Genomic DNA, 24,667 nt, shown 5'->3' on the forward strand with positions numbered 1-24,667 from the left:
GAAATCTAAGTTAACGTTTTTGATAATTAACAATATCGCTTGCTCTCACAAGAAGGAATAACAATGACAATTGTAAAGAAAACAGAATGCTTTACGTTCTGCTGGAATATGCTGAAACTGCTAATATTGTAAATAACTCTTTCTTTGTTCTGGATTCAATCAGGCTGATACTTACACTTCAGCTTTAGCTTTAATTTTAAGTAAATAAGACCAAAATGTATAAATATTAGTATTTCTGAAATAAAAATTTGATTTGTATCTTGCAATGCACTAGAACCGCCCGTTCGCGGATGTAAAATATATATTTTTTTCAAAATTCTCTCGTCACGGGAATTAATTCGTATGCTCCCACTCGATTTCTAGTATTATTTCCGGATATTTTGACCCACTAAGTCGATAATGGGATGATGGAGTCATGTGTAGAAGTTCACGCAAGTGAGGAAAGTTCTCTGATCGCCATTCACTTGGGAGTGGCCAGAAACGATTCTTTTACATATGACTCAAGCAGCTCACGACTTCCGGTCTTTGAGCAAGTATCCTCTGGGTAGCCTAAGAACATCCGTTTAAAGGTGAGCAAAAGTGAGAAGGCGAAACATCCCCATAGGGTTGTGCGCTGGGTTTGGGACCCGCCATCTAAAAAGCTCACCCCAATGAAAAACTACCAACAGCCTCGGCCACGTAGCGAAAAGAAGAAACGACTGGCACGCTGTTGTTAACTCGGCTATAATCGCGTAAGCGGTGTCTACGCCAATTAAGAAGAAGAGGAAGAAGAAGTCGATGATCCAGTTTTTTGGCCTTATTTTTAAGAAATTCGATGTTTTCGAATACAATTTTCCAAAAAGTTCCAGACATTTTGAATAGGATTAATGTCTAGTGATTGCGGGACCGATTTAAACACACTTAAATTTTAAATTATTTTGTTAAAATGTTCAGATACATTTGTTTATACATTTTTGAAATATAGCCGAAGACGTTAACTTCGGCTGCACTGAAGCTAATATACCCCTCACAGGTGCATTTCTTTTAGTAACTATGTGTCCAGTTTGTATGGAAGCCATATGCTATAGTAATCCGATCTGAACAATTTTTTTGGAGATTATGTTATTACCTTAACCAGTAATCCATGTCAAATTTCGTGAAGATACCACGTAAAATGTGAAAGTTTTCCATACAAGAACTTGATTCCGATCGTTCAGTTTGTATGGCAACTATATGTTATAGTCTTCCGATATCGGCAGTTCCTACAAATGAGCAGCTTCTTGAAGAGAAAATGACGTTTGCAAAATTTCAAAACGATATCTTAAAAACTGAGGGACTAGTTCGTATATATACAGACAGACAGACGGACAGACAGACAGACGGGCATGGCTAAATCGACTCAGCTCAACATACTGATCATTTATATATATACCTTATATGGTCTCCGACGCTTCCTTCTGGGTGTTACAAACTTCGTGACAAACTTAATTTACCCTGTTCAGGGTATAAGAATAAATCCCCAAACAGTAGGGAATGTGTTGAATTGTGCTGGTTTTCATCAATCGCACTTTGTAAGCCATACATAAGTAAGCTTAATAACAAGAAGAGGTCGGCGGTTGCTAAACAATATTTAAACAAACCGTATTGCATTGGGAAAAGGTTGTGTTCACCGACGACTCCAAATTTAATATATTTGGTTCGAATAGATCATGAAAAGTGTGGAGACAGCTCAATGAAAAGTCGAAAGGAAAAAATTTATTGCCAACAGTAAAGCAAGGTAGGAGTAATTTTATGGTTTGGGGGTATATGGCTGCATCTGGATTTGGACATTTGGATGTTTTTAGTAAAAAGTTGGATAAGCATATGTATCTGAATATTTTAAGAAAAAAAATTTAAGTTTTAAATGTGCTTAGATCGGCTGTTAATAGCAACAAAATCAATTTCCAACAGAATACGGACCCAAAATACACATTGTACATACATATATTGTACGTGTACGAAATATTGCGCGTATACGAAGAACAATAGCAGGTGCTCAGTCAACTCCGCGCGAATCGGCAATTCTCATATTAAAAAATGTGCAGTGGAAAAATTAAATAATATTATGTTTTCTAAGCATATTCTAATAAAAGGTTTTACATATATTTGTGTATACATATATACATACTTATGATTAATGTGAAAATTGTAGAAAATGTGAAATTTGCAATGATATATAGGGGTTGAAACCCTTATAAGTTATAACGATCAGAAAACATAGCGTTCAAAGTTGTACTTTGCATAAACTTATTTTAGCATGCAATCCAACAACAAATGTTTTCAACTAGTATAAAAATTTATGATTTTACGATGCTTTATGACACGTTGTGAGTACCCCAATAATAATTTAATTAATATATTATATAATTGGATAATGTGAGAGAACGGTGCAGATGTTGCATGATATAAAAAATAACAACAAAATCGAACAAGAGCGGTGAGTACCTTACAGATTAAAACGTTTTGTTTGAGCAATCAATTTAACATTTTTACAGTTTATTTATACACTTATGAAAAGTCCAAAAATATTTTTTTGTTAAATAAAAAAATGTTTAACAACACTAAAAATGGCGTCCAAAAAAGCTATCTTAAAAGATGACTCCCGGTGCCGTTGTTGATTTTGTCTCTTCTGAACATCTGAAACATAAAAACCAAATAGATTATTAATCAGTAGGAGTGCAGCTATACAACCTACTAAAAAAACCAAAAAAAATTGAAAATATAAAAAATTTCGCGCTTTTGAAGTTCAGATTCTGAAAACAGGTATTTTTGGATCAGTTTTAGATCGAAAAAAAAATCGAAGTTTTTAAAATTAAAATTTGATCGTAGTCCCAGCAATAGATATTGATCTTATAAACACCATATTAAAATTTCAAGTGATTCGGATGGATTGTTTTTTTTCTCATCAACGGCACGCCGAAAAAAGTAGTTTTGAGATAAATGACGTACAAAGCATCCATTCATCGAGCCCCTCGACCGCACGCTACCTGCTAAAACGGCTGTAGAACCTAAAATAATGTGAATGAAAAAATAGATTATTTGAAAATTCTAGACCACCTTAATTGGCGTAGAAACCGCTTAAGCGATTATAGCCGAGTTAACAACAGCGCGCCAGTCGTTTCTTCTTTTCGCTACGTGGCGCCAATTGGATGTTCCAAGCGAAGCCAGGTCCTTCTCCACTTGGTCCTTCCAACGGAGTGGAGGTCTTCCTCTTCCTCTGCTTCCCCCGGCGGGTACTGCGTCGAATATTTTCAGAGCTGGAGTGTTTTCGTCCATCCGGACAACATGACCTAGCTAGCGTAGCCGCTGTCTTTTAATTCGCTGAACTATGTCGATGTCGTCGTATATCTCGTACAGCTCATCGTTCCATCGAATGCGGTATTCGCCGTGGCCAGGACCCCTTAAAAAGTGTGTAGTGAAAAAATTTAAATAATATTAAGTTCTTCTTAGCAAATTCTAATAAAAGGTGTTACACGGTTATGTATAGTAAACATATGTAATGTGAAAATTATTGTAAAAAATGCGAAAATTGGCAAAAATGTTATATCAATGATTTGAAAAGAGAAAATAATACTAATCTCGTCTAAGCAAATTCTAATAAAAAGTGAAACTCTAGTAAAAAATGTAAAAATTCTGAGATATTAAGTAATATAATATTTATGTGAATAATGTAAAAGACAAGATGAAGTGTTTGAACAGGTTTACTAAACTAAACATTCATGTTGGCCGATGTTTTTTGTACACAAGGTCTGTCGCAGAAGAAACAGGACTGTTAAAAAAACAACAAAAAATTAATATTTTTCAAAAGTTATATTTTTTTATTCAAAGTAGTTTCCTTGTGCTTCGATACAGCGTTTAGCCCGGTCAATTAGCATTTCAAATGAGTGTTTAAGGTCATTTTTCGGAATGCTCTTGAGAATATCGGTCGTCGCCTTTTGGATAGCTGAAATGTCCTGAAACCAGTGCCCTTTCATGGGCAAATGAAGTTTTCCAAATAGGTAAAAATCACAGGGTCAGTGATTAATGGTTAACATGGAGTTTTTTCTCAAAAAATCAGTGACAAGCGTCGACCGATGACATTATCGTGCAACAGGCATTATCGTGCAACAGGCGCCAGGACCCTGCCTAACGGTATTGTGGTCGAGCACGACGAATGCGTGACAAAAGACGCTTCATAACACCAAGGTAAAACACAGCATTAATCGTTTGGCCAGGTGGGACGAACTCTCGGTGTACAATACCCTCGGAATCGTAAAAACAAATCAGCATTGTCTTTATTTTTGACTTCTGAAGACGACCGACTTCTGATGTCACAGAGGTCCTCACGACCTTCTTGGAAACGCTTAAACCACTCATGCACATTACTACAGGATAGGCACTGATCACCATAAACTTTTTTCATCATTTGAAATGTTTCAGTAAACGTTTTCCCAAATTTAAAACAAAATTTAATATTTGCTCTTTGCATTTTACGACCGATGACCAAAAGCTGCTGTCACTTTTTGATCGATAACATCGTTTGTAGTTATCCAATTGTCTTAAAATTTTTACGAAATGTCAACAAGAGATCAAACTTTTTATTTCATATACCCACCAATAGGTGGCGCCACCAGAAACAGTTATATTTAAAAGGTTCTGTTTCTTTTGCGACAGACCTTGTATACCCATAGAGCAATCCGTATCGAAATCGACTGAAAAAATTAACTTCAAAAAATTAAACAATTTGCCATAACGGCATTGAATATTCGCGAAGTTGACTGAGCACCTGCTATTGTTCTTCGTATACGCGCAATCGGTAAACGCAGCATAATTTGAAACTGGCACTACCGAAGTAATTTGCGTTTATGCATTTTTGTTATAAGTGGACAAAATATGTGTCCTGATAGAAAAGATCTTATTATTTCAATGACTGCAGATGACTTCGTCTCCAATAGTTGCATGATATTTGCGTTTACCGATTGCGAACATACAAACAAACAGTTGATCGCTCCTATTGAAAAGGAAAGTGCGCAGAAAAAATGTAATAAATTAAGTGATTTGAAAGAAATTATAATAAAAAGTGTTAATTAAACCGAGAATGTATAAATAAGGAGAAATATGCTTTATTCTGCAAATGTATTTCTTGAAAAAAAGATTGTATATTTTCGGACTATAAAAACTATAGCATAAATTGTATATACATTTTAATTTGTATATACGATTTATGCTATAGTTTTTATAGTCCGAAAATATGAAATCTTTTTTTCAAGATTTAAATTTAATAAAAGCAATGATATTCTGATTTATTAAGTTTTGGAAAAATTTATTAAATTATTTTGAAAATTTATTTTTATAATTTAACACAACCGTCTTAATACTCGCTCTACTAAATTTAATATTACCGAAATGTCGTCCAAATTTAAAAAAAAATTTTAAGGGTGGTCAACCCTTATCGCTTAGAGGTATGGAAAATAGATAGTAGCCGATGCTCAGACCTACTGAATACACATATAAAATTTGAAAAAACTCGGTAAAGCCTTTTCGGAGGAGTACGGCAATAAAATTGGGAAATTTTATGTATTAGATAACTCCCCAACCTAATTTATTTCCGGTACACGACGCCAGATAAATTAATTTGCCTGTGAACCACTGGTGGGCCAGGAAACCAGATAAGCGCAGTGCCCGTAGACTACCAGTGGTTCGCGCCGAGTAGAACGTGTTAAATTTAAAACATCGCTCTTTCGCCAATCTATTTTGTATAATTTTTTTGCAAATTAACAGCATTAAACTAAATATTAATTTATTGGGAAAATTTATTCAATTATTTTGAAAATGTACTTTATTATTACGGGTATCTCGACAGGCAAAAATTTATTGTATACTAACTGTATTGCTGTTCATGCTGCCTGTGGAGGCTCATATTGTTTAGGGAATACTAATTTGTATGCCATATTTGGAAAGCAATGAGCTGTCACTTCGACAGTTCGACAGATCAGTTTTCATTTCTATGAAAATTTCGAAGAGGCAACACAACTCATTTACATAATAAATAATAGTAATATTAAATTTACAACTATTACATGTGCCACGTAAATAAACACCCCCAGTGAAAATTAACAATCAGCCGCGGATGAAAGACCCCCCTTTTGATGACGACTATAGTAAACAAAATAAGGGCTACGAATTGAGGGCATGCACCTGGAATATCCGCCGTTCAAGCAATGCGATGGTATGGCTGCCTTAGTGACTCCCAAAGATTCTGTGAGGGTTTCTTTTGTTTTTAGCAATCTTTATCGAGTACACCACTTTAAAATAGTACACACCACTTATAGCCCGCAAGTTCAGATAGTGCATGCACATATAATAACTTAAATATATGCTTTTTAGTAACCAAACTATTTTATGGTAATTCTTAATATAAAGAAATCTTTCTGTAAAAACATACAAAAGAGTTGTGATTACAGCTTAGAAAATTAAACAGTTATTTCTACAAATTTATTCACGCAAGTAAGGTATACAAATTTCTTCACCAACTTGTATAGGCGCTACCTCTTTCAACACAATTATGTCGTTTGTATAAGGAAATGTCGAATAAGCGTTTGGTACACAACTGTGATTAATCTTGCTTTGAATTAGATAAAGTCCAGCACCCTCAATGTTGATAAGTTCACCCGCGACTTTAGTGAATACACATGTTTCCGTCTGGAATATTAATAGTAAATTTCACTATTAATTATTTTTTGTTAACTTACTGTCTCCCTCTTTATTGTAAATATAAAATTGTTGTTTTTGAAGTTTTGTTTTATCACCTTCAGGCATCAGTAAATCGCTCTATCGCTCTTTTTTCACGCATTCCGCCGACACACTTATAGCCACAAGAAACCAATAGTTTTCGAGATATTTGCGTTTAAAGTTTAAAATTTCCTTTATTTGACTTATATTTTTGATTTTTATATTTACTAACACTTCATTAAATCGTTTGTACACATGTTTTTTACATTATAACTTAGTATCCAGCTCTCAAGAAATGTAAAAACTTCATATAAAAAACGGTTTAGAAATGGTCAAGAAAATTTCCTGCGGTATATTTTCTTGTGCTGGTATGGAGCTGTAAAGAAATCTAGTACGACTTTTTAATACATTTTTTCAATAAAATGCGAATATGGCAAACCTGGTTTTGCGAAGGAACATCAAATCAACAATTGTTTCTTGAAGGAAATTCAAAGTAATCGTTAAGTTCGTCCTAAATTAGTTAAAATCATGGGTGGGGTTTAGTATACCATCCCAGGATTTCGGGAATAAAATGGGTATGGTCGGATAGAGGAGATTCTCCAGATCACGAATATATATGGTTATAGCCGCAGGAAGCTTTTAGTTTTCGAGTTATTCGCGTTTTAAGTTGAAAATTTGCAATATTTTAATTACATATTTTCGAAATATAAAATTAATTTTGCACTTACATTTTTCACTTTTATATACGCTAACATATCACTTATTCATTTGCACACATTTATTTTATATAATATAGTGCAAAAATAGCTTTTAATAAACATTTAAATTATTGTTGAATTTGATTATTTAAGAATAACAAAGGAATTACAAACTGTCATATAATCAGTGTTACCTTATCGCGCCGCGCTTCAAAAAAAATAACCATGGCAACCCTTTTCTTATTGTGCAAATGCAGAGAATTGTAACTAAAATAAAATAATTAAAATAAAGCTTTATTTACAACAAATATTAAAAAAAGTAATATGCAGAAACGTTAGAGTGAAGTGCTAGTACGTGAAAAGTGCATAATATAAGTGAAAAAGTTACTCACAATATACAAATTATCAATGTAAAAGCTGTCAATTTTTCAACTTTAAATGCAAATATCTTTAAAACTATAAGTCAGCGGCAACTTTATATATATATTTTCGTGATCTGGAGAACGTCACCTTTCCAGTGATACCCATTTTATTCCCGAAATCCGGGGATGCTATTCCAAATACCAGCCAAATTTTCTATAACATAGTCAAAAAACATAATTATCAATAAAAATAAATTTATATGTTGACTTTGTTTCATAATATTTAAAAAATGTTTGTAAAATTGATTTATTTTTAACCGTTTCGTGTTTGAGTTGCTTACAAAATATAAAAAAACGACAATCGATTAATATCTATAATGCTCTCTATTCAGTATATTCAAAATGGCAGCAAGAGTTCTTTTTAGTTTGTGACCTGCTCAAATTTGAGAAAATATTTTGAGACTAACGCTAGAGACTGTTTAGTGAATAGTAACTAGTCACAAATTGATCGTTTCAAAAAAATCTCCTGGTCGTTCCAACACCGGACTTTGTAATTTTTTTTTTGCGTTAAATTTCTTTCTATTAATCTTTCTACCTATTGTATTTTTGTTAGTTTGTTCAAATATCGGGTGATTTTTTAAGAGCTTGATAACTTTTTTAAAAAAAAAAACGCATAAAATTTGCAAAATCTCATTTTTTTTATTTAATTCTTTCTATTAAGATAATTTCTAAATGTTATTGTCTTGGAGTTTTCCATGTTAGTTTGTTAAAATATATTAATATCTATAACACTTTTTATTCTTAGCATTCAGATCTTAAACTGATATTTCAAATCCTCGAACGCTAGAGAGACTTTTAGTGCTCTAGCAACTCCAGGACAGCATTGAGGATGCCTTTACTAAATTTGTAATCTCCTGGTCGTTCCAACGCATATTTCCGGACTCTATTTTTGTTAGTTCTTTGCCTCCCTCTCCTCACTATCAATATAATGTATTTTGTAGTATGTCCAAATATATCAACTGATTATTTCACAGTTCGTAGCTCTTTCATTATTGTTAAGTAAATAGAGTTGAACAATAAGTTAAATATTGAATTAAAACTATTTTTGCACTATATAATGTAAATTAAATGTGTACAAACGAATTAGTGAATTGTTAATAAACATAAAAATTAAAAATATAAGTGTAAAATTAATTTTAAATCTAAAAAATACGTAATTCAAATAGTGATAATTTTCAACTTTATCCTTTTCCTGCGGCTATAACTATACATATTCTTGATCTGGAGAACATCCTCTATCCGACCATACACATTTTTTTTCGTAAATCCTTGGACGGTATTCTAAAGGCGACCCATTTACCTGACGCTATTCAAACATTTACGATGCTTCAAATTCTTCTTCGAATGGCGGCATTTTTAACGGATTCATTGTAAATACTTATGTGCACCTCATTTTTACTCATTCAAATTTTCACATTTCAAGACAAAAAGTAACATATACATATGGATTAATATAAGAGATGAAACTTTACAAATGTATTTGTGAATTGGTTACATCCGTTTCGAAGGGCGACGTATAGTAAAATTCCGCGATTACATGAGGCAACTTTTGTTGCTAATTCTCGGGCGATTCTCTTTTGCTGTCACCCATTACCTTCACACCAGCAACTTGTGTTGCGCAACTCTGTTCGAGTTTTTTTCTCATTCTCTTTCACTTTACTTTAACCCATTGTCGTTTCTTTTTCCTTATAGGTATTTGGACCACTTATCACATATATTAATCAGCTCTGTCAATTAAGAAATACATTTTATTTATTAAAACAAAGATATATCACCCTTTTTACTATCGTCTGAATCAATTTGTATGGCTTCCTCCATACATTTCGCAATATCTTTAATTAATTCGATTTTTTCGTCATACTCCATTTTCTAAAATATTTATATTATATTATATATATTTGTATACATATTTGCAAATTACTTACCAAAAGATGAAATTAAATTTTTTAAATATATTCAAAATATTAATTTCAAAAAAAGATACGCAAATGCAACTATGTACTACTAAAGAAAGAACACGAATGCCGAAAAACGTCGCAGCGAACTGTTACAAATAAGAACACAAAGCGAGTTGCTGAACACTGGAAACTCGGCGCGATTCTCCTCTCCTCGTCGCCCCCTCGCCTATAAACCAAGAGTTGCCGCAACAAAAGTTGCCTCGTGTAATAGCGCTCAAAGTGGAGAAATGGTTACTTTAAAACAAAAATAACCTAACGGATAATGAAGGCATTAATTACTGATAACCTATCGATGACCAGTTACTTAAAAATTACATGACTTGTAGCGATAGAAATACGTTTTGTCGTCGGCACTTTCATATCTATGCGCAGTGAACATTTTGGATTCTTTTATTTTACAAATATGTGTAGATGTTTAGAGGTTATCTTATCTTGATTTTTTTGGCCCAATTAACAAGTTTTGATAATTACTAGAATATCAAAAACTCTCGAGGAAGATTATGATCAAGGTACCGTTCTTTCAATAGACAATATTCCTCACCAAATTCTTAATAATGCAATGCAGCTGAGATCACAGTCTTTAGTAGAATAAATAAACCTCATTCATTACAGACCACCTTGAATATTATTTTTTTTTCTTCAAAAGTAAGCAATAAAATTGAAGAACGGAAAATTTGCTATAATGAACCAAATGTGGTAGAAAAGTTCGAATCGAATATAAAGTTTTTACGTTAGGTCAAAATATAAAAAGGGCAGATTAATAAATTAAACATAAATGCAAAGAAATTTACGGCATGCCCATAATAATTAAGAATATTGTAATAAATACAAAAATATTTGGCTCATTATTATTTTGTAAGCAAACTTTTAATACTGTAATACAATTATTCAAAATGAAAACAACTTGTTGACGCACTGCACCGGGTTCAATATTCATAAATTCAACCATATGTATGCATGTATATTTTCTTTTATGCGTTAACACATGTGTATTCCTACAAATGAGTGCAACATTCGTTATGGTTTGATGAGAGCGTTCTCTTATCAACAACTTTTTTAAACGAGCTCATGAAAAACGGGATTTTTTGTTATACATACTTATGTACATATTAATGTGATGAACACACGTACACGACAGTGAACTGTGAATGGCGTCGTGAAACCTACTACATGAACATATGTATGTCCATTTTTTTGTACACAATTTCGTTATTGCCATACTAATATCTTCAATGAAATTTTAATATTTTGTTCAAAGTGAATACGTAAATTTATTTGTTTTAAATTATCAGTTGTTATTAAAAATGATATAAGAGAGCTATTTTACGCTCCTCGGTAGAGCATTGACTAATTTTACATATTAGTGGCATTACTCCTCTCTTGTGTCGTCGGCAAAACTAGAAATATTTTTCATTTAGAGAGAGCGACAAGAGCGAGAGCAGCCTAAATAACTGTCTCAGTAAGAACGTGTGTATTTTAATACTTGACAGATGTCGCTTGAAGTCTGTCGCTTTCTACGTGTTCAGGTCATAATGTACCAAGTATAACGGGGCATCTCGACCGGCAAAAATGTATGGCATACTATGTGGGTATTTGTTTTCATAAAATAATCATTTGCCCAAAGGCAGAGATAAAGAGATGTCCAACTCCTCTCTCACTGGAAATGAGAGAACAATTGCTAAACGTCAAAACCTCTTGAACTTTGACAGTTGATCGACTCAGCAGGTTTTGACGTTTAGCAATTGGAAACGAACGATGGCCAGATTGAAATCTTACCAAAAAAATATGTAAATGGAGGGATTTGTTGCATCGTTCAAGACCTCTTATAAGAAATGTAAAACAATGAAAATTAAATAAATTTGTGAAATATAAAGGTATTTGCTGAAACGTTTTGTAATTTGAAGCATCATAGTATTATTTTCATTGGAAACTGATTAAAAACATTTAATGATTGAGAGCTAACAAGCTTAAATCCTTTTATTGGGTATTGAAAGGTCAAAAATCAATTGTTCTAACATACTATAAAAAGATTTAGCTGATGTACCGCATGTTTTGAGCTCCTGAACTGTTTAAATCTTTTATGAGGAAAATATAATAAAAAAAGGAGAAATATCCTTTTTTTATAAATGTATTTCTGGGAAAAATAAGAATTCATATTTTGGACTACTATATAATAATTGAGGAATAAATTTTATACCATATACCAATTCAAATAATAAATTTAATATGAGCAATGATATTTTGATTTATGTTTGTATAAGTTTATAAAATTTAAGACTTCGCTCATACCCAACGCATTTTCCATAATTTTTCTGTAAATTAACAATATAAAACTTAATATTAATTTGTTGGAAAAATTTTATTATGAAAATGAACTTTATTTTTATAATATAACACAACCGTCTTAATACTCACTCTACTAAATTTAATATAACTGAAATGAAAATGCCGTCGGCTTGTGTGTAAGTGGGATATTTTGCCTCTTAAAATTTGTCATAGAAATGAAAACTTCGCGGCACGCCAATTCAGTTAGTATAACATAAATTTTATCCTGTCGAGATGCCCCGTACACTTTAACCTGTCAAAATGCGGGGTAAAAGCAAATATGATACATTATCGGAAGATTCATTTATTCACATAAAGGGATTTTTTTCACAAAAATTGGAATAGTTCACAAGGCGAACAATTTTAATTAGATCTTGCTTATTCATCTGTATAGTATTTCAACAGAAATAATACATTAGATAGACGGCTTAATCTAATTGAGTCCCTTACATGTTCAGACCGAAAATTTAAAGGGATTAGATTACATATATAGCGGGATTCTGTAGCCAGTCTCTTTTTGAGACATTTTGAGGTAAAGTCTCAATTTGTGACTAGTTACTACACACTAAACAGTCTCTAAAGTTAGTCTCAAAATATTGCCTCAAATTTGAGACCTGATAACTAGCAGGTCGCAAGACTAAAAAGAACTCTTGTCTGTCATTTTGAATGTACTGAATAGAGATCATCATAGATTTTAATCGATTGTCGTTTTTTTATATTTTGTAAGCAACTCAAACACGAAAAGGTTAAAAATAAATCAATTTTACATAAACTTCGTAAATATTATGAAACAAAGTGAACTATATTTTTATTTTTATTGATAATTATGTTTTTTGACCATGCTATAGAAAATTTAATATTTGTTATCGGCACATTTATTTTCATTCAAGTTTAAAAGCATCTCTGAATAATGAAATGTAATAGATTTTGTGACTGTCACTTACAGAATAGCAAAATCGTCTCAAGTCTCAAAAATTGTCTCTGACTTAAAATCTCAAATTTTGAGACTTGAGACTAATTGAGTCCCTTATACCATGTTCAGACCGAAAATTTAAAGGGATTAGATTACATTTATAGCGGGATTCTGTAACCAGTCTCTAGTCTCTATTTGAGACATTTTGAGGCAAAGTCTCAATTTGAGACTAGTTACTATTCACTAAACAGTCTCTAGCGTTAGTCTCAAAATATTGAGACCTGGTAGTTAGCAGGTCACAAAACTAAAAAGAACTCTTGTCTGCCATTTTGAATATACTGAATAGAGATCATCATAGATATTAATCGATTGTCGTTTCTTTATATTTTGTAAGCAACTCAAACACGAAAAGGTTAAAAATAAATCAATTTTACATAAATTTCGTAAATATTATGAAACAAAGTCAACATATATTTTTATTTTCATTGATAATTATGTTTTTGACTATGTTATAGAAAATTTAATATTTGTTATCGACATATTTATTTTCATTCAAGTGTAAAAACATCTCTGAATAATGAAATGTAATAGATTTTGTGACTGTCACTTACAGAATAGCAATAACATCTCAAGTCTCAAAAATTGTCTCTAACTTAAAATCTCAAATTTAGAGACTTGAGACTGTCTCAAGTTACAGAATCGCACGGTTAATTACATTCACTACTTAGCCCGTTCTCACTGCCGTTGGAAAGATGAAAAAAGAACTGTTTTTGCCCTTCAAGAATTCACATCGCTTAATATATATTAAAAGAAAAAAACATTTTCATATAGTATTTTGAAATAAAAGCCGTCTTCTTTCAAATATTTTCCATATAATGGAAATAATGGACGCATTTTTTCATTTGTTAAGTCGATTTTCGAGTGAAATTAGATTCATTGCTTTAAAAAAAATTTGATTGTTTACATTTTTTTCCTTTGTAGTGTCTAAATCAGCTGTGATAACGTAATAGATTTCCAATGCTGACAAGTAGATGGGGCAAAATCAGAGTCGCACAAAAAGATTTAGCGTGGATCAGTTTCAAATCACTCCGATGAAGTGATTTCGAACTGTCATTTTTGTATGGCGATATCTTGATAAATTTATAAGATTAGTGGGATAAACCACTCAACAGCCAAAATCGTGTGATTAAGTATCGGTCTGAACATGGTATTAAATCCCATCTTTATCTTATGCATAAAATGTATGCAACAATTCATTTAAATTTACTGAAAAAGTATTTCTATTCATATAAGTTTGCGATTACATGGGGCAACTTTAGTTGCTAACTCTCGGGCGATTCTCTTTTGCTGTCGCCCATTACCTTCACACGAGCAACTTGTGTTGCGCAACTCTGCTCGAGTTTTTTTCTCATTCTCTTTCACTTTACTTTAACCCATTGTCTCTCCTTTTTCCTTATAGGTATTTGGGCCACTCTATCACATATATTAATCAGCTCTGTTAATTAAGAAATACATTTTATTTATTAAAACAAAGATATATCACCCTTTTTACTATCGTCTGAATCAATTTGTATGGCTTCCTCCATACATTTCACAATATCTTTAATTAATTCGATTTTTTCGTCATACTCCATTTTCTAAAATATTTATATTATATTATGTATATTTGTATACATTTTTGCAAATTACTTACCAAAAATGAAATTAAATTTTTTAAATATATATATTCAAAATATTAATTTCAAAAAAATATACGCAAATGCAACTATGTACTACGAAAGAAAGAACACGAATGCCGAAAAACGTCGCAGCGAACTGTTACGAATAAGAACACAAAGCGAGTTGCTGAACACTGGAAACTCGGAGCGATTCTCCTCTCCTCGTCGCCCCCTCGCCTATAAACTAAGAGTTGCCGCAACAAAAGTTGCCGTGTGTAATAAGGCTCTAAGAAAAATATTTGTAAACAAAAATACATAAATATCTCACTGTGAAACCAAAAGAGTAAAATTATTTTGTATAAACATACATAAGTATATACAAACACACTTAAAAGCCTATTTTCCTTTGTGTGTGACTGAAATGAACGAAACAGCACTACCATGTTGGAACGATTCCATGCAAAGACTTAAAGAGAACCACAATTCATTTGCCGCAATCAGTACACAACAGACGATCGAATTAAACATTTGTTGTCGAATCTTATTTTAAATATTATATTAAAATTCAAAAGCACGTGCGACAATTGCAACAATAAGTACATTAAAATGGCTACTACTAGTAAGTGTGAAGAGTATTACCTTTTGTTTACATTATACAAGTAACATTTTTATTTCGTCACAGTTGGGGACTACAAATTGGGTAAAATCCTCATTGAGGGTAAAACTAAACAGGTTTACGATCTCCCTGAACATCAAGGGTTGTGCCTGTTGCTGAGCAAAGACCGTATTACAGCTGGTGATGGTGTGAAGGCACACGATCTGCAAGGCAAAGCGGAGATTTCTAACACAACAAATGGACTAGTTTTCGGCATTCTAAACGAAGCGGGTAAGCACAGCAAGTTTTGAGTGCACGAAAGCAAATTACTAATCTGTGTTGTGTACATGTAGGAATAAATACGGCCTACGTCAAACCTTGCTCGGGCAATGCCTTCATTGCTAAGAAATGTGAAATGATACCCATCGAGTGGGTCACCAGACGTTTAGCTACTGGTTCGTTTTTGAAACGTAATACCGGTGTGCCGGAAGGATACAGGTAAGCTTTCACAAAATTGTATGCACATATGTATGTGGAAACAAGAAAAAACGTTAAAGCATGAAAGGGTATTAAATGATAATAATTTCGTGGCAAAGTTAATATACATACATATGTACCCTGTTTCGGGTATAAGAAGTAAAATAATTTATATTGACTTGTGTTAAATGTTTGTATGGCATATTATATTATGGCACTTCAAACTCAGTTATTAATTGCTCATTGTGTCAACTATTTATTTTGTAAAAAAATCCCGACTAAAAAAACTATTTTTTGAAATATTAATTAAAATGATTAAATTTAAATGTTTAGAAATTCGTCACTTTTGTTATTGGTGATAGTGATAAGAATCTTCAACCATCAATACTTTTCCAGTTACATATGTATATGATCATTTGATATACGGTTATTTTGAACTGACCTTCAACCTTATCAACATTTGTGTGTACATGTGTACATATGTATGTACATATATGTATGTACGTACATATTGTTTGTATGCATTTGCGTAGTACTTTGTATGTTGATTGCTATTATAATCTAGATTTTCTCAACCTGAATCAAACAAAATAGAAAAATAAAAATTTATACATTTAATAATATAACTTTGATGTACATACTGAATTACGAAGTAATACTAATCTCACAAATAAGCACAAAATCAAATTTAGCTACATATGTATACTTATGTATAGCAGAAATCTTAAAAAGTGGTTTTGTGAACTTTTTTCTCTTGCAAGGTTTTCACCGCCAAAACAGGAAACGTTCTTTAAGGATGATGCCAATCACGATCCTCAATGGTCTGATGAACAAATTATCTCAGCGAAATTCAATTTTAACGGTGTCCTAATAGGTCAGTTACAAATATAACATACATATTTTAGAATAATGTGATTTAATATGCTTAATTCGTTCTCAAATAGGGCAAGATGAGTTGGACATTATGAAGCGAACCACTGTACTAGTGTTTGAAATTTTAGAGAAAGCTTGGGCCACCAGGAATTGTGCTCTTATTGATATGAAAGTAGAATTTGGCATCGATTCTGAAGGTACTTAATTTTGATAACTTACAAAGTCTCATTTGTTTTTAAATTTATTCACGATTTGTTTTTGCATACCGCTAATGCGCCGTTGTCTTCTGTCTTTTCGTAGGAAACATTGTGCTCGCCGACATTATCGATTCAGACTCGTGGCGTCTGTGGCCGTCTGGCGACAAACGTTTAATGGTCGATAAACAAGTATATCGTAATCTCTCCACAGTCACCGATAGTGATCTGGACACAGTGAAACGTAATTTTATTTGGGTTAGTAAGCAACTTAAGGACATAATACCAGCTAAGGATCATCTAGTGGTTATTATAATGGGTAGCGCTTCCGATAAAGCTCATTGTGAGAAAATCTCCACACCTTTGCAACAATTAGGAGTAAATACTGAGCTACGCGTTACGTCAGCGCACAAAGGACCAGAAGAGACCTTGCGCATTATGCGCGAATACGAAAGTGTTATCAATAATTTGATATTTATTGCCGTAGCAGGTCGTTCTAATGGATTAGGTCCAGTTTTATCTGGTAGCACCACATATCCAGTGATTAATTGCCCACCTTTAAAAGCAGAGAATCTTCAAGTTGATGTTTGGTCTAGTTTAAATGTGCCTTCCGGTCTTGGTTGCCCAACTGTGTTATATCCTGAGGCAGCTGCGCTTCATGCGGCACAAATTTTGGCGCTTTCAAATTACATAATTTGGTCCAAGCTACGCGTCAAACAACTCAATAACTTTATTACTTTAAAGAAGGCTGATAAGCTGGTGCGCGGAGTGCGTAATGCTTAGATTACGTGTGCAGAACTGAATCATGAGAATCATATTTCTGTATAAAATCGGCTTTTAAAGCCATGCATTTTGTTGATTGCCGCTAATAAAACATATACGTATATAAAAACCTAAATATATTTATATAATTATAACCGTTTCCGGTGAGTCCCAAAAAATCTAAGAGGGGAAATTTATTCCCATAAAAAACAAGTTGGCTATGTATGCATTGTTGTGGTTTAGAGAGATTGGTAACACTTACCGATCAAAACGGGGTTAGACTGCCGAAAAAACAGCCCTTGGCCGGATAAAATCCGGGTCAATTCCGGTGCGTAGAACCGGCTGTCGTGGGCACCAAACGTAAACCATACAGTGGGAATAACGAAGACAAATCATCGATTCATCAGTCCACAGCACTTTATGCCAAAAATTTTAAGATTTTAATATGTGCTCTTTATAAAATGCTTGTCGTTTTTTTATTTGCCTCATTTAGGTAGAGTAACTTTCTTCCAACGCGGCTGTGAATATTGGTTTGGTGCAATCTGTTACGGACAGTGTGCACTAATGGGGCATTCTTGCCTTCTTTTATAAGCTGTGCGCGAATTTTTGAAATTGATTTAAAGGGATCAGAATTGGAAATATCTAATATTCGTTTATCCACTCTCCCGTTGTTATTTTCGGGCGCCCTTGCTTCTTCTTCCTGCTGACTCGATTTTCTTTGTTGTAGCCAGCAAAAACTTTCCGTACTGCGACCTGGCTTTTATTAAATTTTTCAGTAATATAACGCTGCTTGTGACCATTTTTATGCAAATTTATTATGGTTGAACATTCCTTATTGGTTAATTGTTTAAAATTCACCATTTCAGATTTTTTTTAATTTACCGTAAAAAATCGCCTTAATATTTCAAAAAATTATGTTAATTTTTGATAACGGTACTTTCCGAACATATACAAAAAAAAATATATTCAATTAAGCGAAAAAGTATAGAGCGTTTCAAACAGTACTAGCTGTTTTGATAACTTATTTTTTCTACCTACTGTATTTTTATTTTTATTGATAATTTTTTTGACTATGTTATAGAAAATTTAATATTTGTTATCGACATCTTAATTTTCATTCAAGTGTAAAAACATCTCTGAATAATAAGATGTAATAGATTTTGTGACTTTCACTTACAGAAAGCTAAAGTGCGTAGGGTTAGTTTTTGGTGGGTTTTTTACTGGTATATATTTGAATGCCTTAACTTATAACGTTTCATTTTAGATATATTTCCTGACAAGGATAAAAAAACTATATGTAGGGAGCTCCGGAGATTTGTGGCCTTAAGTCACCGGTGATGCGGCTAATTGAATGGTGCCTCTTTGCCGCTATGACGCGGCATTCGCGCAATAATTTACTTTGTGCCTGCACCTCGGCCTTTTCTGGCATCTAGAAAATTAAAATATAAAAATTAGCTTCTGTTTTAATTTGGTAATGTAATACTGCGTTACTTACTTTGTCTTTTAGATACTTTTCAATGGCCGTGAGACGGGTCTCAATGGCATCCAGCTTCTGGATTATATCTGAAAAACATAAATGTATTTTTATAAAGCAAATACTAATATATTTATATATTAATACGTTATACCTGCATGGCCGCCAGACGATGGTGACGGTACCACAATTTGTGATGATTCTACTGGAGGAGCGCAAACGTGATTGTAAGATATTTTTTTAAACACTTTATCTGTAAAAAAATATTATTAAAAAATGAATAATATTTATGTTAAATACAACCTCTATGGAGGCTCAACGGTTGTGAGCATTCCACTTCGGAATCCATTTCTTCCACGAGGTCATCGATATTCATTCTATGAAAAAACATAAAAAAGGTGATGAATGAGTGGAACTAAAAGAATTTGATCATCAATTTTATCAATTCTACAAGTAAGCCTAAATCTGCAGACTATATAAATAGTTTAAAAAAATTAAAATGTAAATATCCTTTTTTGAAAAGATACTCCTCATTTGCTATTAGTTAGCTTGAAAAAGTTTAATTTTAATTTAATTTTTAAAATCCTGCTTCGGAGCAGAAATACGTATATGTATATTCGAACTATGTTCACTTTTATTCATTATGAAACACTAATGTTGTTTTTCTTTTAAACAATTTTAGATATTCTGTATACGAACAGATATCTTGGACGAACAAATGGACATTTTTAGTTATAGAGGAGGTTCTCCAGTTCAAGAATATATATAGTTATACTCGCTGGAATATTCGAGACATTTGCGTTTAAAGCTGAAAATTACCACTATTTGAAGAACGTATTTTTCGATTTAAAATAAATTTTACACTTATATTTCGCATTTTTAGTCCACTAGCACTTCACTAATTCGTGTGCATTTTTTTTAATATTAAACTTATTGTTCAACTATATTTATTTAACATCAACTAAAGGATTACAATATTGATATGAAGAACGTTCTCTATCCGACCATATCCATTTTATTCCCGAAATCCTGGGACGGTATTCTCAAAATGCTCAATCTATAACAACCATTTGAATTAAATATGCACTATTTAACTTTAATAATTTAAAACTTACTCCCTTTTTTGTTTGTTTTACGCAATATATTTGAATTCTCCAAATGCTCCAAATGATTTCTGTAATATTAAACTTTTTCCTTTATATAAAAGAAATTAATTATATGTATGTATATATATATATATATATATATAATAGAAATTAATTATGAAATATCAAATTATCAAGTAACGAACTTGCCTCTTTAAAATCCAAAATAAACTGCGCTTTTCGTTTTCTTCTTCTTGAAAAATTGGGAATTCGTCTTTCCTATTCTAGCAAGTTAACATTACAATATGTTTAAAATGTCGATAGAGTTTATCTCTTTCTTACTTACGTATTCTCCCATTCAATTGAAAATCCCAGAAAATTTAACAGTGTTAGTGAACGGCTGAAAATGTTTCAATGTGTTTGTGCAATCTGTTACCTCCGTCTTGCAGGGATAGTTCGTTACTTGGCAGAACTATAATCTGTTAATTTTACAAGAACAAAATGCACGTAAAAAGCTACAGAATTACGACTAATAGCCCTGACAGACGAGCAAAATTAATACGCATTAAGCAACGTTAATGCGCATTGAAATTTTATGCTGACAGACGGCAAACTTGTGAGTTTAGACAGCTGATTGTGAAATTTGTTTATTTATTTAAAAACAAATCTCCCAAGGAATCCCATATCTCGGGACCCGACCAATTGATTTCGACGAAATTTGGTACGTGTCATTCTTCTTACATTCTTATGTGAAAGTGAACGGAATCGGACAACAACCACGCCTTCTTTCCATACAGCAGATTTTTAAATTCCACGTGATTAGTTTAGTTTCCAGTACACAAAACAAGGAGCAATTGATATAACGATATACAATTTTGCAGGAATTGTCTTTAGCGTGTGCCACCTTTTGAAAAAATTTTCAAAATCTAAATAAAACTGTTCAAGGCCCTAGGTACCGAATAGATCCCGGTACCTATAGTTGACTTTTAATCGCAAATGTCGATCAATGTGATATATAAAATTGAAATTGAGGGATAATCCATCACTTATAGTATTATGTCTGTAAGTCAAAAATGGGTGAAATCGGACCAATACTTCCCTTAACCCCCATATAGTTACTTTTTTACTCATAACAGAATATCTTTGTGCCTAATATAGATAAATTTGAGCGAAAACTTGGCCAAGCCCCTACATAACTAATATCAGGATTTTCCGGCTGATTTTACTCTATATGATTGGTTTTACACCTTAAAGTATTTCTCTGGCTTTGATTCTTGCAAGTTGCATGAGTATAAAATGTTCGGTTGTACCCGAACTTCCTTACTTGTTAATGTTGGTTATGAGCAATTTTCACACAAAAACATAATCAAATCCATTAAAACATACATCAAAAAAATTTAATATGCAAATGAAAGCAAAAACCCTGCCAGCCACGGCTAACCATTTTTCTCAAATATTTCAATATAACTACACATTTTTTCTCTATGCACTAACACCAACGCATATTTTCGGGTTATTTTTTGTTTACCTAAATGCGATGAAAAAAGTTTCTTTCATTTCTTGATTTATTTGAATGAGTGCGAAGGAGAAAACATAATTGTCAATAGTGCCAAAAGAAAATCCCAAAAAGGGTAATAAAAAACGATTGAAAGACGCATGTCATTCGTGATCGTACCATCGTAAAGGAGGCTTGTACAACAAGAAGGTAAGGGAATGATTTTTACGTGATTTTTTTTTTAATAATTTGCAAATAATTACTTAATTTCCCTGCCAACCATGAGCGGGTAAAAAAACAGTAAAATCAGTAGGTAGTAAAGTGTGTAAAAATGTGAATAGATTGCCATAGGCCACGTGAAGATTCTACACAGTTTTCCCCTCACACGTACGTATACATGTGATCATACATCTCTGTTGCGCTCATTCAGCAGTGTCATATAAAAAAGTATATCTGTCCTCCTCTAATATCCCCAATCGACGGCTGCTGCAGGGTTGCATTTTAATCAGCTGATGTAGGGTTGCATTTTTTGATTCCTACTTTAAAAATTTCAAACAAAACTTTTTAATTTTTAAAATATTATTTTTAATACATATTTATATAAATATTATTATAATTAAATAAATTAAAGCTAACATTGTTATTTACACAATATATTTAATTAAAAAATAAAAATTACATTGAATTTGTAATATCTAAAAGAAAAAGAAAGATTAGTTGTATAAAATGATATTCATATCTGAAAGAAAAGATTAATATTATCTGAAAAAATAAAAGGAGGATGGAGTCATGTGTAGAAGTTCACGCAAGTGAGGAAAGTTCTCTGATCGCCATTCACTTGGGAGTAGTCAGAAACGATTCTTTTACACATGGCTCAAGCAGCTCACAACTTCCGGTCTTTGACCAAGTATCCTCTGGATAGCCTAAGAACATCCGTTCAAAGGCGAGCTAAAGTGAGAAGGCGAAAATCACCTACATAGGGTTGTGCGCTGGGTTTGGGACCCGCCACGAAAAAAGCACCCCCAATGAAAGATTACCAACTGCCTCGGATGAGAGACCCCCCTTTTGATGTCGACCATGGCAAACTAAATAGGGACTACGATATTAGGGCATGCACCTGGAATGTCCGGACCCTTAATTGGGAAAGTGCCGCTGCCCAGCTGGTTGATGTCCTCGTGAAAATAAAGGCTGACATCACCGCCGTCCAAGAAATGTGATGGATGGGACAAGGACGGAGACGAGTAGGTCCTTGTGACATTTACTACAGTGGCCATATAAAACAGCGCAAATTTGGTGTGGGATTCGTGATGGGAGAGAGATTCCGTCGCCGAGTACTATCATTCACTCCGGTGAATGAACGTCTAACCACAATCCGCATCAAAGGTTCTTCAACATATCGCTGATTTGCGCCCACGTCCCGACGGAAGAGAAAGACGCTGTGACTAAAGATGCCTTCTATGAGCGCTTGGAGCGCGCTTATGAGAGATGCCCCCGCCACGATGTCAAAATCGTGCTTGGCGACTTTAACGCCAGGGTGGGCAAAGAAGGTATATTTGGCACTACGGTCAGTAAATTTAGCCTCCACGACGAAACATCCCCAAATGGGTTGAGGCTGATTGACTTCGCCGGGGACCGAAATATGGTTATCTGTGGTACTAGATTCCAGCACAAGAAGATGCATCAAGCTACCTGGCTGTCTCCGGATCGAAAAGCCACCAATCAGATCCATCATGTTGTGATAGACGGAAGACACGTCTCCAGCGTTCTAGACGTGCGTACACTCCGAAGTCCTAACGTCGACTCGGACCACTATCTTGTTGCAGCCAAGATTCGCACCCGCCTCTGTGCAGCAAAAAACGCACGTCAACAAACACAAGGAAGGTTCGACGTCGAGTAGCTGCAATCACAACAGACAGCCGAACGATTTTCTACTCGGCTTGCACTCCTGCTCTCTGAGAGCACTTGTCAACAACTCGGTATAAGGGAACTGTGAGACGGCATTTCAAACTCCTTACGTACAGCTGCAACCGAAACCATTGGTTTTCGGAAAGTGCAAAAGAACAGCTGGTACGACGAGGAGTGCCGTGTCGCAGCGGAGAGAAAACAGACTGCCTACCTCGCAACGATACAATAGACCACAAAACATGCGGGATGGGATAGATACCGAGAGTTGAAGAGGGAAGCGAGACGCATTTGCAGACAGAAGAAGAAAGAGCCCGAAATGCGTGAGTACGAAGAGCTTGATAAGCTGGCCGGAAGGGGAAATGCTCGAAAAATCTACGAAAAAATGCGGCAGCTTACAGAAGGTTTCAAGACCGGAGCATACTCTTGTAGAACCCCCGAAGGTGATCTAGTCACCGATGCCCAGAGCATACTTAAATTATGGAGGGAACACTTCTCCAGCCTGCTGAATGGCAGTGAACGTACAGCACCAGGAGGAGGCGAACCCGATTCCCCAATCGATGACGATGGAGCAGATGTTCCATTGTCCGACCACGAAGAAGTTCGAATAGCAATTACACGCCTGAAGAACAACTAAGCGGCGGGGGCCGATGGATTACCCGTCAAGCTATTCAAACACGGCGGCGAAGAACTGATAAGGAGCATGCATCAGCTTCTTTGTAAAATATGGTCGGACGAAAGCATGCCCAACGATTGGAATTTAAGTGTGCTCTGCCCAATCCATAAAAAAGGAAACCCCCAATCTGCGTCAACTATCGTAAGGTTCTTTCGAGCGTATTGTGTGAAAGATTAAAGCCACCGTCAACAAACTGATTGGACCTTATCAGTGTGGCTTTAGACCTGGCAAATCAACAACCGACCAGATATTCACCATGCGCCAAATCTTGGAAAAGACCCGTGAAATGAGAATCGACACGCACCACCTCTTCGTCGATTTCGAAGCTGCTTTCGACAGCATGAAAAGGAGCTGCCTTTATGCCGCAATGTCTGAATTTGGTATCCCCGCAAAACTAATACGGCTGTGTAAACTGACGTTGAGCAACACGA

At 33.9% G+C, this 24,667-nt stretch overlaps 2 protein-coding genes across 2 annotated transcripts; one reads left to right on the top strand and one right to left on the bottom strand.

Moving 5' to 3' along the window:
- The first annotated feature begins 15,111 nt into the window (after window positions 1–15,111).
- Window positions 15,112–17,740, top strand: LOC120775535 (multifunctional protein ADE2). Its single transcript, XM_040105757.1, has 6 exons — window positions 15,112–15,322; window positions 15,386–15,589; window positions 15,652–15,796; window positions 16,537–16,649; window positions 16,720–16,845; window positions 16,949–17,740. The coding sequence occupies exons 1-6, from the start codon at window positions 15,310–15,312 to the stop codon at window positions 17,623–17,625; spliced, it is 1,278 nt and encodes a 425-aa protein (XP_039961691.1). The 5' UTR covers window positions 15,112–15,309; the 3' UTR covers window positions 17,626–17,740.
- A 1,155-nt stretch (window positions 17,741–18,895) lies between these two features.
- On the bottom strand, window positions 18,896–19,454 carry LOC120774637. Its single transcript, XM_040104360.1, has 4 exons — window positions 19,382–19,454; window positions 19,233–19,331; window positions 19,100–19,167; window positions 18,896–19,033 (listed from the first exon to the last, which is right to left on the bottom strand). Exons 1-4 carry the CDS (start codon window positions 19,452–19,454, stop codon window positions 18,896–18,898), a joined length of 378 nt encoding a protein of 125 aa, XP_039960294.1.
- Between the last annotated feature and the right edge of the window lie 5,213 nt (window positions 19,455–24,667).

The sequence above is a fragment of the Bactrocera tryoni genome, chromosome 4 (genome assembly GCF_016617805.1).
Source record: "Bactrocera tryoni isolate S06 chromosome 4, CSIRO_BtryS06_freeze2, whole genome shotgun sequence".
In the NCBI taxonomy this organism is placed as follows: Eukaryota; Metazoa; Arthropoda; class Insecta; order Diptera; family Tephritidae; genus Bactrocera; species Bactrocera tryoni.

Bases quoted from the DNA above. Each gene is read 5' to 3' on its own strand.
- LOC120774637 (XM_040104360.1), bottom strand. From the start codon at position 19,454: ATGAATATCGATGACCTCGTGGAAGAAATGGATTCCGAAGTGGAATGC. The intron at 19,332-19,381 runs GTTGTATTTAAC...ATTTTTTTACAG, and splicing joins ACCGTTGAGCCTCCATAGAG to ATAAAGTGTTTAAAAAAATA. The intron at 19,034-19,099 runs GTAAGTAACGCA...TTAATTTTCTAG, and splicing joins AAAAGTATCTAAAAGACAAA to ATGCCAGAAAAGGCCGAGGT.
- LOC120775535 (XM_040105757.1), top strand. The intron at 15,797-16,536 runs GTAAGCTTTCAC...TTCTCTTGCAAG, and splicing joins GGTGTGCCGGAAGGATACAG to GTTTTCACCGCCAAAACAGG. The intron at 16,846-16,948 runs GTACTTAATTTT...GTCTTTTCGTAG, and splicing joins ATTTGGCATCGATTCTGAAG to GAAACATTGTGCTCGCCGAC.